The following is a 13492-nucleotide window of genomic DNA, read 5'->3' as shown; positions in this document are numbered from 1 at the left end:
TCAAGTATTTTTCAGGATTTTTTATTCTTTTGAAACAGGGTTTCGTGTGTAGACTTGGCTGTCCTGGAACTAGGCTGACCTCAAACTCACAGAGTTTGCCATCTGCCTGCCTCTACCTCCCAAATGTTGGGATTTAAGGCATGTGCCACCATGTCTGGCTAGAACTTTTTAAGTTAAGGTTTCATATAGGCCAGGCTGGACTCGAACTTCTGAACCTTCTGTCTACACCTCCTGAATGCTAAGATTATAAGCGTGTGCTACCACACCTGGCTTGGAACATATTATTATTATTATTAATGGTTTCATTGAAGCAACCAGAATGTGAGGTGCACTTCAGGACCCTGTTATTTCTAGGACTCACAGACCTCTTTCCATGCACCGATTCTGTCCGCCTCCCCCAAATTTCTCCTAACACATCCTATTCTCCTCCCACAGGAGAGGACCAAGGACCAAAGAAGAGGAACAAGGTCCAGAAATGAGAACAGGTTTCTGAAGGATCTCAGAACACGCTTTTTCATTCACTCAGTCATAGAGCGGCCTGAGTCTGATTGTCTTCACTTCATTTTCTTTTTTTCTTTTTCTTTTTTTTTTTGGTTTTTCGAGACAGGGTTTCTCTGTGGCTTTGGAGCCTGTCCTGGAACTAGCTCTTGTAGACCAGGCTGGTCTCGAACTCACAGAGATCCGCCTGCCTCTGCCTCCAGAGTGCTGGGATTAAAGGCGTGCGCCACCGTCGCCCGGCTTCACTTAATTTTCTATACAGTATACGGTAGCATGGACACGTACTCTGTTATTTTCACATCCTCGGGGTGGAGAATTTTTTTTTGTTGATTTTACAAAAAAAAATGATACTTGGAAAGGTTAAACTATTTGTCAGAACTGGTCCTCTTTATTTGTAAGTCCTCTGTAAGAAGGGCTGTCCATCTCGTGCTGTTTCCACTGCACCTAGCGGAGCTCTGCACGTGGTAGAGCACCAGAAAGTTGTTAAAAGAACGTGGCTTCTCCAGCCAAAGCCCGGCGCCAAGGCCTGGGTTACAAGCACCAGGGGGCGCCCACGAGTCTACCCGTCGCCTGTCTCCAGGGCCCAAGCCGGACCTTAGGCCTGGGTGCGGTCCTACCGCTCCGAGCAGTTGCGCGCCAGGCCGAACTCGGGGAACAAGAGGAGCCCCACGTCTTCCCACGCCCCGCCCCCTCCCTAGAGCCCCGCGGAGCCGCGAGGTGCGGAACCACGACACGACATCCTGTTTTTGGGGCCCGCGCAGCTCCGCCTGCGTCTCTGCTGATCGTGTCTTTTCCCGGGGTGCTGACGGCAGCTGCCCTTCCCCCAGTCTCCCCACCCTCCCTAGGGGTCTGGGACCTTCCCACTGCTGAATCACCACCACCCGGCACTCTCCCAAGGCTCAGGGCAGGGGTGGGGACTGCCCCAGCCTGACCCGTTCCGGCTAACCCCTAGCCAGCCTCGGCTACCTCCAGATCCCCGCGCTGAGCGGAAGGCGGTTCTCAGCCTGCCCGCGGAGGTGGCGCGGCGGGAGTGAGATAGCAGGAAGAGGACAAACGCCCGGCGCCTAGCTGAGGGCCTCGGCTGGGGTGGGATGCCGAGTGAAAGCGGGGAGACCCGACCCGGAGAGGCCAGGCCTGAGGGGTCTCAGGGGCCATAGGGCGAGGGGTGGAGGGCAAAGCTTGCAGAAGGGTGGGGGCGAGAGGCCGCCGACTTCCTGGTCCGCCCCGCCCCGGCCCAGCCGGCCCGCCCCCGCGCCCCGCCCCGCCCCGGCCCGGCCCCCACTCCCCCCACTTCCTCCGGCCTCCAGCTCTCACTTCCTTCTTGAGTCCAGAGCCGCTGCCGCCGCCCCCAGCTCCCCCGTCGCGGGGAGGGCACCAGGTGAGGCCCGGGCCGGACCGAGGGGCAGGGGTCCTGGGTAGAGGAGCGCTGCCGGCTGGGACCGGCGGGGCGCCCGGGAGCCGGGAAGTTTGCAGGAGGGAGGCCGCGGGCGGGAGGTTCTCGCTCACAGCAAGTTGGGCGGGCGCGGAAGGCCGGGCGGGGACAGCGGCCACCTCGAGTCGATCGCTGATGGCTGGGGTGGAGGGTGGGATCCAAGGGACAGCGCAGGATCCTGAAAGCCGCGAGGAACCCGTGAGATCCCAGCCCTGAGAGGCTCGGAAGTGGGAAAGCGCTGAGCTGTGAGGATGGGACTCTGCGGTGGGGTGCCCTCAAAAGTTGTGGGGGTGTTCAGTAGCATGTGAAAGGAGAGGGCCTCTGGCTAGAGAAGGCGCGCTCTCAGCTCTGCAGTTGTGACATTTGTGGGGCTGCGAGGGGGGCGGTGTCTGGGGCCTCTGAAGCCTGAGAATGCAGAGGAAGGTTTCACCAGGGAAGGTCGGAGCCAGTAGCGACACTGTTGCTGCAGCCCTCAGGAGGACCGGTGGGGAATCCCCGCTCCTTCTCTGTATTTTTCTGAGCCGACCTCTTTATCTCTGTGCAACGCAACAGGTATTTAGTGAGCATGTCTGTTGTGTCTGACTGACTCAGTCTGGCCTTGCTTTTTTTGAGGATAACCTGAGGAAGGAAAAGGTCTCGATACCGACAGTCACTGACAACGCATAGGACTGTGAGAGACAGCTGGGAGTACTGGCTTTCAGGGATGATCGAGAGCTGTCTCTTAGTCTGCTCTCCCACCCGAATTCCACACACTGTCTTCCTCCACTCGCTAAGTGTGTACCACATTCATCTTCGGTCTCTTTCCCCCCAACCACCTAGATGTACCCAGGCCCTAATCTCACACTTCCCTGCCCCCCCCATCCGTCTCTTCTCAGCCTCTGGCTAACGCACACATATCCCCCTTTTGTTTCCATTTTCCCGACTGCCCTAACAGTATCTTTTCTTATGTCCGTATCTTTAGCTTTGGTGTTAGGAGCTGTTCTAGACTTGAGTTTGCGAGCGCTTTCCCGCCTCCTTAGCTTAGAAATGCAGGTTGCAGCCTCCCGCTGAAGAAGGTGATTAAAGGGTTGAAAACGTGCAGACGCGGATAAATATGCAAGTTTTGGTGTGTCAACATCTTTATCTCTAAGAGACAAAATAACTGCCCTCGGCCTTGAGAAAGCCCGGAGCAGAAGCCGGCGGAATGACGGAAACCTGCAGCGGGTGGCATTATGGTTAAGCAGGGGAAGCAGTGTGTAGCAGTCGGAGTAGGGTGGCCCAAGAGCGAGACTAGCGAGAAAGGCCAGGGAGTCTTAGGTGCTCCCCAAAGAGTTCAGCCTCGGCTTGGGGACTGACCTAAAGGCTCCTGTCTCCCAGCACTTACTGGTTCCAACCAGTGGGAAGAATGAGGCAGGCTCTTTGCTGTGCTAAGAAAAGCAGGGGGCAAAGGCCAGGTTCTGGAGGGAAAACTGCGGCTGATCTGGTTTTAAATTTTTGATCAGGAAAGGGGTGTGAGACAAACAGGTTTGTTCCTCTTCCCTGTTGCTTTCTGGGGACTGCAGGGGTTGGGTCCCATTTTCTGGTGTGCGGCAGAACCTTGCCAGGAAGTTATGCTGAACCTTCTGTCTTTAGCATCCTTGATATTTGCTTCTTACCTAGGATCCTATTCCCTCTCTCTAAGGAATTTCTCCAAAGTAACTTAGTCTGTCTTGGCCCTGTAAGTTTTTGTCTCCATTCTGGAGTCCCCTTCCTCAGCCTTTGGATTGCGTGCCCAGGGAGTTTGTCTGTCTCCACCCCCTGCACTCTTCCGTACTAACTTCTCCCCACGAGAGTAAAAGAGAAGTGGAGGGGAGCAAATGCCACGATTGGGGTCTTCAAGCAAAGCTAAATTTAAGAGCTGGACTCCTTCCTTTCCCTATCCTCTTACCTCACAGTTGTCCCTCCCCCGTCACCTGTTTCTTCTAGTCCGGCCCTTCTCCACCTGTCTTCCCTGCTCTCATTCTGGGGGGTACAGAGGTTTGGCCCCACGGAGGAAATCCAAGGGATCTGTATTAAATCCCAACTCAGGAAAGGATGTGCCCACAGCACATTTTCTCAGCATCACAGCTCAATAAAAATCCCCAGGAGCCCTGATTCCCAGCTTGACAAACCAGTGCTTAATTTAGTATTCGCTATAACTCAGCAATCCACAGGGCTCTGAGGGCAAAGATAGAATAGAAGTAGCAGGATTTTTCTCTTAGGCAAGGTCTGCTCCATTGGAAGTTTAAGCTAATTGCAAGAAAAATATGACCAGGATAGGAGGGATCTAAATGGAAACATAGCATGGTGGGAGGCTAGCTAGGGAGCTGCTGTGGAGGCTTTGGCTACAGAAGTATGGGTAAGAAGAGGCAGAGGGTGACATTGTTGCACGTCCTGTTTAGCAATCTGGGCTTTGGAGAGTTGCTGCTGGGGAGATGTTAAGGCAGATGAGATGTCTGATAGTGTATAGGGGATTAGGAGCAGGAAGATAAGAGTGGCTGTGGGCACCCAGGCAGTCAGGACGATGCTGCTATAGTAGCTGGAGAAGTGGGAAGAAGGAGGGTGCCTATGTCCCTTCCTGGACCATCGATCCTAAAGGCTGTAGGGGTCTGTGAGAAGATCTTCTAAGGGAAACCAAAGACAAAGCCTGGGCCACCTCCCCAGATCAGACTGGTTTTCCTGTCCAGGGTCCAGCTTCCTCTTTTGTCCTCATCTCACATGGCGGGGGGGGGGGGGGGGGGCATGTCCCCAGGAGCCGAAAGCCAGAGGAGGAGCTTCTCGGAGCTCCTCGGCTTGGGCAGGAGCAGGGTGGCCGGCTGTGCAGTGCACACTGTTAGTGCTGCCCCCATGAGTGCTCAGGTGGGCCGAGCTGGGGAGTCTTGGGAGCTTAAAAACTAAAGGGTGTAGACAGATGTCAACCTGACTCGTTTGGCCCACTTATTTATTTATTTTAGATTTGTTTATGTATATAGGTGTTTTGCCTACATATGTGTACATGTACCACTTCTATGCCTGGTGCCTGTGGAGGGTGTTGGATCCCCTGGAACTGGAACTCTATGGACCTGTGAGCCACCATGTGGGTGCTGGGAATCAAATCTGGGTCCTCTGCAAGAACAAGTGCTTTTAAACCTACTCAGCCATCTCTCCAGCCTTCTGACCCATTACTAAGGAGCAAACCACGCTAGGGACATCTTGAATGAAGTCAAAGGTCAGACTAACCATCAGTCTTCACCTTCTCAGTTTTGTGAGAGTAAGAGTAACATCAGGCCAGAGGTTAGGAGAGCCAGATTCTTACTCTCTCTTGACTCTTTTTCAAAAATAGGTCCCAGTGCTTGGGAGGCAGAAGCCAGGCCAGCCAGGGTGATATAGTGAGACCGTCTTTAAAAAGAAAAGAAAAGAAAACCTAAAAACAAGGAAAAAACAATTTGCATTTTTTACTACCTGCAAAGGGCACAGTGAACACTGATAGGCTTGACTGGCCCTCCTCTAAAGAGACATAGCAGTGCCTCAGACTCAGCCTGCCTTTCTCATCAGCCTTGATCTGCCCAGGGCAGAACTGTTGCTCTTTATGCAAAGTACAAAGATTGCTGTAGGTTGAGAGATAAGAAGGCAGTGATGCTGGGATCTTGTTGCGGGACTCCAGGATGGGGGTGTATACCCTGTCCACTGCCCTAGTGCTGTGCCTACTGACAGTGGAAAATAGATGTGGCATTTCCTCCCTGATGTTTTTTCCCTGGTGGAAACCCCCTCAGACCTTGCGTGGCACACTAAAAGGACTGGGAAGCCCTGGGTTTCTCTATGTTTTTAAGTGGGGGAGACAGGATTGCGAGGTTGGCATTCACAGCCTCGTGTGAAGTGAGCAAAGGCAAAGGAAGTGCCACTTCACAGGCCTTTCATGGGGCCCAGAGATTGCTGAGCTGCTGCCAGGCAGAGAGAAGCTAGTGTGTGAGCCTTCCTCTGTGCTGCTGGGTGGGGGAGGGGCATCTTGGCTCCCCAAGCTAGAGCTGTCCTGTCTCTGGGGCTCACCCTTTGTGGAACACCCTGGGTGTCAGGATGAGCATGGGACAGACTTAGTAACATTCTCAACCCTCTATGCCCTGCTCAGCCACAATTGTCTTTTCTTCCCCCCCCCGCTGCAATCCCTAGTTAAACAGCATCAACTCTCTCCTCTTACCCTACCTACCTACTGTAGTACAAAACCCTTTCTGCAGGAACCCAGAGATGGAGAGTCCCTCAGTGTGGGATTTTTGTTTTTGTTATTTCTTTCTCTGTGTAGTCCTGGCTGTCCTGCAACTTGCTTTGTAGACCAGGCTGACCTCCAACTCAGAGATATGCCTGCCTCTGCTGGGAATAAAGAAATAAAGATGCTTTTTTTTTTTAAGACCAAGAACGAGGTTCTCTTAGGCTCTTCCCTGCTGATGCTGAGAAGGGGAAGAAAGAGTCTGAGTCTGAGCCCTTGGCCTGGTCCCAGTCCCACACTGACCTCAAGTCTCCCCTAGCTTCCTTCTCCCAGCCCAGCTGCAGGCAGCTGCAGCCCCAGCAGGAGCCTCCTGTGTCACCTCTCCTCTATCTTCCCTTCCAGACAGACAGAAAAGCTTGCAGTACCACCCTGCCCCTGGCTTGGTTGTCTTTGGCCAACCAACTCTAATCTTTAGCCGATCTTGTACTTTTTCTTCACATTTTCTTCAGCCCCTCCGAGTTACCGTTGCTTGACCTCTGTCTTTTAGTCAAACCAGAGCAATCTAGCTTGTGTGTTCCTTAGCGTAACTTTCTGTTTCTCTGGATGAGGAAGAAGTTGGCTACCTTTGTCTAGTGTCTCTTGGACATAGAGACCTTTCTTGTTCCCAGTCTCAGTGTCAGGACTGATGGGGGTGGGGTGGGGAGCATGGCAGTCCCTGTGCAGCTTCACTCAGTCTTGTGCTGAGCTTCCCTCCCACAAAGCATCCAGAACGTCAGTAAAAGAGGAGGGGCTGAAATAGCCTGGAGAGGGTGGGAAACAGAGCTGAGCCCAGGGGACAGGAAGACTCTGAAGGGTGCACAGCATTTGGAAGATGAGCCCTTGTGCAAGTGTGCAGAGAGAAGGACAGATTGAGCTCGCTGTTTGTTCTTTACTGACAGAGCCACAGGCAACACTCGGGGAGTCAGAAATCAGGCAGGACTTTGCCCTCTAGGCTTTTCCAGTCTAAGGGACTAGAGATAAGATTCTGATCAGCCTCTGTTTGAAATAGACAGGGACTAGTTGTTGGGTCAGTGAAGTCACTTGTGACTTGGGTTATATAGATAGTTTATTTTTATTTTTACTTTTGTTATTTTGTTTTTGTTTTGTTGTTTGAGTTTTTCAAGACAGGGGTTTTCCTGTCACCCTGGCTGTCCTAGAACTTGCTCTGTAGACCAGGCTGACCTCAAACTCAGAGAGCTGCCTGCCTCTGCTTCCCAAGTGCTGGTTTTAAGGGGAGCACCACCACCGCCACAGCCACCACCATGTAGCTTGTAAAGAAACATTCTTGGAGGAGGTGGAAGTAGTGCCTGACCCTGCTTTAGTACTGCTTGTGTTTTGGGGGTAGAGACTGTGGAGGCCACTATGAAAGGACAGGGTAGTGTAGTCAGAGGTGAAGTTTGAAATGTGTGTTATCAGTAGGGAGAGTTTCAAAATACTGAGAGCTTTGTGTTAGAGAGGTGGCTTAGAAGGCTGTAGGATTACACAGTACAGATCTTTTAGAGCCCATGCTTCCCCTCCCCCACCCCCAGTTGGGACACTTCCCCTGCTCTAACTGCCACAGAGATCAGGCAATCAGGCAAACATCAGTACTTCCTTTTCCTCCCCATTCTGGGCCTGCCTGGAACACACCCCAAGGCCCTGGCCCACTGGATGCAATCATACTCACCCTAATAGGCTCCATCCTCCTGCCCCATGAACTGTATTCCTATACTAACCCTTCTAGAGCCATTTCAAACTGATTAGCCTTTTGGGGGGGCCATCATTATTCTCCACTACAACTCAGCATTGTAGTATTGTTGGCTGGGGCAGGTTGAGAGGAGAGGGGTCCATCCTATTATCTTCATGATAAGGGCTGGCTCAGCACATCAAAAGGCAGTGGCTGTATATTTCTGTGTGTCTAGCCCTATTCTCAAAGCTTTTCTGTGGTTGAGTTGACAGAAACCCAGCCTGCTATTTAAGGGATAGTTATTTATGTATAGAGAAGATTTGTATGGAGCCAAAGCAGAGTTAAAAGGAGTAACCATACTATGGAAATGCAAATAATTTAGTAGCTTTATGACCTCATGAGATTTAGGCTAGGCCTTGAAGATTCAGGAAGATTTGAGGGGGAAAGGGAATAGCAGCAGAAAGAAAAGTAAGCATAAAATACGACATAGGCCAGGCGGTGGTGGCCACGCCTTTAATCCCAGCAGAGGCTGGCGGATCTCTGTGAGTCTGGGGCCAGCCTGGTCTACAAGAGCTAGTTCCAGGACAGGCTCCAAAGCTACAGAAACCCTGTCTCGAAAAACAAAAACAAACAAAAATGTGAGAGAGAAGAAAGGACTCCCTGGTGTCACGGAACACACCTTTAATCTCAGCACTCCGGAGGTAGAGGATATTTGTGAGTTCAAGGCCAACCTGTTCTTTGCCATGAGTTCCAGGCGAGCCACACAATGAAACCCTGTCTCAAAAAAGGGGAGCAGTGGAAAAGAATGACTGAGATTGACTTTTTCTTTTTAAGATTTATTTATTATGTACACGGTGTTCTGCCTGCATGTATCCCTGCAGGCCAGAAGAGGGCACCAGATCTCACTACAGATGGTTGTGAGCACATGTGGTTGCTGGGAATTGAACTCAGGACTTTTGGAAGAGCAGGCAAAGCTCTTAACCACTTCTCCAGCCCCCGAGATTGGCTTTATAGACAACATTGTAGACCCTTTTGGAGGAGGAGCTAGGAACTCACTATATCATGCAGATATTGTATATTAACACATTTAAACTATATAGCAACCCTGTGAGAACTGCTGTTGTGGCTGAATTAGAGATAAGGAAACTGAAGATTACAGAGGCAGTTCATCCTAAATCCAGGTCTGTACGACTCTAAAACCCCTCTTATATTGTGATCAACTTTGATGACAGAGTCCAGACATAATCTGAATAAGTTGGGTATAAAAACCTAGAACAAGTTGTTGTCATTTGCTTATATATAGATCTTCAAACATCAATTTATTTACTAAACCAAGTTTTTTTTTTAATTATATTTATTACTAGGGAGTAGAATTCTGGAGATTGAGACTGGACCTTTACATATGTGAGGCAAGTGCAACGTCACTGAGCCACATTTCCAGCAAAGATTTTTTTTAAAGTCATAATCAAAATCTAATTGTACATATTGGCCTCCCACAGCCAATCTTTCCTTCAATTTGACATAAGTGAGATAAGCCTATGGCGTGTAGTCTCGTAGGTAAGGAAACTCATGTGACCCGCTCCAGTCATAGAATCTCAGGGGAAGACCTGCCGGAGGGCTGGAGCTAGGACGTCACGGTAGAGTGCCAGTCCAGAGCCAATGCAACAGTAAAGATAGTACGACTAAAAGCAAGGGAAAGAGAGGAGAGTTCTGTTGGGAGAGGATGAAGGCTTGAACTGCGAGAGTAAGTTATTCTCGCGGGGAGAACTGGCCAACCCTTGGCTTTTGTCACTGCCCTGTGCATGGCACACAAAAGTATATTTGCGGTCATGCTGCATCCCCCACGAGGCCAGGAAGGCAACTGTCATGACTCTTGCTATCCAGATGAAGAAACTGAGGCTATGGTTAAGGAAGTGACTAATTTGTTCAAGGCCCCACAGTTATCTGCGAGCCATGAGATACAATGAAGAAAACTTAGGACTTTGAATCGCAGAACTGAGTTTGTGTCCTGGCTCCCAAACTCCACATAGCTGGATGACTTTAACAGCTCTGGGCTTGGTTTCTGACTTGGTAAAATAAGGTCCTCCCAGTCAGGAGGAGAATCGAATAACACCTGCCATGCTCCCTGTAAAGACTTGTACCATATGGAGGTGTTTCATTGAGGGTTGAGGTCAGCAGGTGAGCCCAGCAGGTCAGAGGTGTGCCACACCTTGTTGTGGACACTCATTCATAGCCCTTTTCCCATGGCAGGCCCTCTTCCTTGGCCAGCCCCACTCCTTTGAGGACTGATTTACTGATTTGCTGGTTGAAAAGCACCTCCCTAGAGGGCCTGTTGTACTTTCAGTCTCATGGGCCTCGGGACTGCTAGCCAGAACACCCTCCTTGCCTTCCTGCCTGTGTAGGTTCCCTGCTGGGCTTGGGGCAGGAGGTGTGTTAGTCTTTGTGTTTTGTTTTTTTGAGACAGGATTTCTCTGTGTGATTTTGTCCTGGGACTTAAGGCATGCTCCACCACCTCTTGTGAGGGGTCTTACTCTTACTGCTGCTTAGTCCCTTTCTGTGTTGATCTTAAGATTTCAGGCCCAGTTCTACTGTGAAATGCCAGGACTCAAATAATGCGGTGGACACAACTAATAACCCCTGCCCCTAAGGCTTTAAGTTTTTTTTTAAGTTACTATATAAGAAAATAGATTTCATTATGAAGTTTTCCTATGTAGTATCCTATATATCATATTATCATTTTCCTATGTATGTATCATATTTATCATTATACTCTCCTCATAGTCACCCTCCTCTCTCCACACTGATGTCCTTCCTCTTCCCAAATAGTTCCCCTTCTGCCTTCATGTCACACACACGCACACATATTTAAATCTGATCTATATTTAAATTTAGATTTTACATGTGAGAGAAAACATGCAATGTTTTCCTCCTTAAGCCTAAGTCTTTGTTTTTGTTTTGAGACAGGGCTTTACTGTATATCTTTTGCTGGACCAGAACTCACTAGGTAGACTAGGTTGGCCTCAAACTTACCATAATCCTCCTGCCTGAGTGCTTGAATATAGGTAAACACACCACACCTGGCTGTGTGTACGTATGCGGGTATGTGTGTTTTTGTATGAGTGCTGGTTCCCTCAGAGGCCAAAGGGACCCTAGATCTGGAGCTAGAGGCAATTGTGGAGTGTTTAAAGCAGGGCTGGGAACTGAACTCAGGTCTTCAAAGCAGTAGTTGCTCCTACTGTTGAGCCATCTCTCCAGCCGTCATTTTACCTTCATTTCCTAAAAAGAAAACCTGAGACCCAGAGGGGATAAGTGTCAGCTGCAGTGAGTCAGAGAACTGAGGTAGAACTTATTCTCTGGTTCTCTTTATTCACGCTGCTATCCACTCTGAGGGTCTGTCTGAATATCTGAAGGTTGAACACGCGCTCATACAGAGGAGATGGGAATCCTGTTAACAGCAACGAGAGAAGTAGCCTCATCAGGAAATATCACTTCCTCCCAGCTGGGATAGAAGAAGCTGCAGCCTGGGAGAGAACCAGCCAGTGCTTGAGTCCACTGCAGCCCACAGCACCAAGTTCCCTTTCTACTTCCCAGCAAGGCATCCCCCACTACCATCGTGCATATTGGGAGATCAGACTAGTGAGGAGCCCATATGTAGTAGATGATCTAGCTGATCCTTGTATCGAGGAAGAATAAAAATAGCTAGTAGTAGTTAACCAGGCACTGTCCTCAGTGCTTTAAATGTAATAATTAATCCATACAGTAAGTCAATATTATCTCCATTTTGCAGATAAGAAAACTGAGGTTTGTTTAGAGGAGAGGTTTGTCCATTGTCATTGCTAGAAATAGCAGTTGGACTAGGCTGGTACTAGAGCTCATAGAAGGCTACGGCTTTGCAGCATCTTGCTCAGTCCCTCTCTTTGTTTCTAATGTTTGTCTTGATGAGATTTGGGGATGATGTCAAGATAACTGAACAAGAAGTGTTTTTTTCTCTGTATATCTTCATCTTTTCTTTTCAGTAGGTACAGGTCTCCTAAATCAAGAATGTCCCTCTCATCTCTCCATAGGTCACTACTTCCAGTGGGGTCCAGAAGAGGGAGGAGGCAGTGCCTCCACTCCCACAGCTTTATACACAATGCAGAGCATCAAGTGTGTGGTGGTGGGTGATGGGGCCGTGGGCAAGACATGCCTTCTCATCTGCTACACGACTAATGCCTTCCCCAAGGAATACATCCCCACTGTGTTCGACAATTACAGCGCCCAGAGTGCAGTTGATGGGCGCACAGTGAACCTGAACCTGTGGGACACTGCGGGCCAGGAGGAATATGACCGCCTGCGCACCCTTTCCTACCCTCAGACCAACGTCTTTGTCATCTGTTTCTCCATTGCCAGTCCACCCTCCTATGAAAATGTGAGGCACAAGTGGCATCCAGAGGTGTGTCACCACTGCCCCGATGTCCCTATCCTCCTGGTGGGCACCAAGAAGGACCTGAGAGCCCAGCCTGATACCCTACGGCGCCTCAAGGAGCAGGGTCAAGCACCCATCACACCGCAGCAGGGCCAGGCACTGGCCAAGCAGATCCATGCTGTGCGCTACCTTGAGTGCTCGGCGCTGCAGCAGGACGGCGTCAAGGAGGTGTTTGCAGAGGCTGTCCGGGCAGTGCTCAACCCAACACCGATAAAGCGTGGGCGGTCCTGCATCCTCTTGTGACCCTGGCATTCAGCTTGGAGGCTACCCCTTGTCCCCCCACCAGTTGTGCCTTGGCGCCTTGTCTGCCCCCCAGCTGTGCCTTAAGGACTAATTCTGGCACCCCTTGCCAGGGGACTCCCTGATTGCCTTTTATTCCTTAAGGAGGTACACGGGGAAAGGGGCTTTGGGCCCTGCCCCACTCTGCTTGGGAATATCAAGTATTCCATGAGTTCACCTAAGCCAGGTTGACCCTTCCAAGAGGCCAGCCCAGTGCTTCCCTCCATTTCCTGCTACTGACCAGTTCATCCAGCTTTCCACAGAGTTGCTGCCTGTTGTGGTGTCTCTTCTCAGGTTAGGGGCTCTAACCTCTGCCTTTGCTCTTGGAGTAGGCGCTCCAAGACATCCCCCCCCAACAAAGGAGGAGCCACAGAACCCTGAGAAGAAAAATGCCCTAACCTGCCCCATGTGCCCAGGCCTTATGCGTCTGCTGACTGACTCAGGCCCCATGCTCCTAGGGGCCTTTCCTACCCCATCAGCATCAATAAAACCTCCTGTCTCCATTGGCCCCGGCTCCTCCCTATGTGCTGGGCATTAGCGGGTGGGCATGAGCCAGGGCTCTGCAGAGACTGGGGACCTTTTGTTTCCTCTTAGAGGGGACAGAGACAGTAGGCTTCATTGTGGTTCTCCACCACCACCACCCTCAATTTCCCTAACAAAGCGCTGAGGCCCAGCCAGGGATGCCATAGTGGACTAGGATGCAAAGCTTGAGGAAGCGACTTCCTGGTCAAGGCTCCAGAGCCATCAGTCATACCTCAGAGTTGTCCCCTCATGCCTATAGGGGCCAGGCCTTTACTGGCAGGATTACAGCCAGAGCCAGGCCGAGTCATTTCAGAGATAGCTCAGCCACTTGTGTTCACCAGCATGGAGGCTGGGGCTGCCGTAGGAAGCACTGTGCAGAAGGGCTAAGGGAGACACCACATGAGAACATGGAGG

At 50.7% G+C, this 13492-nt stretch overlaps 1 protein-coding gene across 1 annotated transcript; it reads left to right on the top strand.

The window, feature by feature from the left end:
- Positions 1-1403: 1403 nt before the first annotated feature.
- Rhog (ras homolog family member G) lies at positions 1404-13062 on the top strand. The gene is made up of 2 exons (XM_075971696.1): positions 1404-1876; positions 11877-13062. The coding sequence occupies exon 2, from the start codon at positions 11945-11947 to the stop codon at positions 12518-12520; it is 576 nt and encodes a 191-aa protein (XP_075827811.1). The 5' UTR covers positions 1404-1876; positions 11877-11944; the 3' UTR covers positions 12521-13062.
- Positions 13063-13492: the final 430 nt, after the last annotated feature.

Source organism: Microtus pennsylvanicus, chromosome 5, assembly GCF_037038515.1.
Source record: "Microtus pennsylvanicus isolate mMicPen1 chromosome 5, mMicPen1.hap1, whole genome shotgun sequence".
Taxonomy (NCBI): Eukaryota; Metazoa; Chordata; class Mammalia; order Rodentia; family Cricetidae; genus Microtus; species Microtus pennsylvanicus.
Note: the sequence above shows the minus strand (reverse complement) of the source record. Positions and strands in the feature narration are given on the sequence as shown.

Bases quoted from the DNA above. Each gene is read 5' to 3' on its own strand.
- Rhog (XM_075971696.1), top strand. From the start codon at position 11,945: ATGCAGAGCATCAAGTGTGTGGTGGTGGGTGATGGGGCCGTGGGCAAG.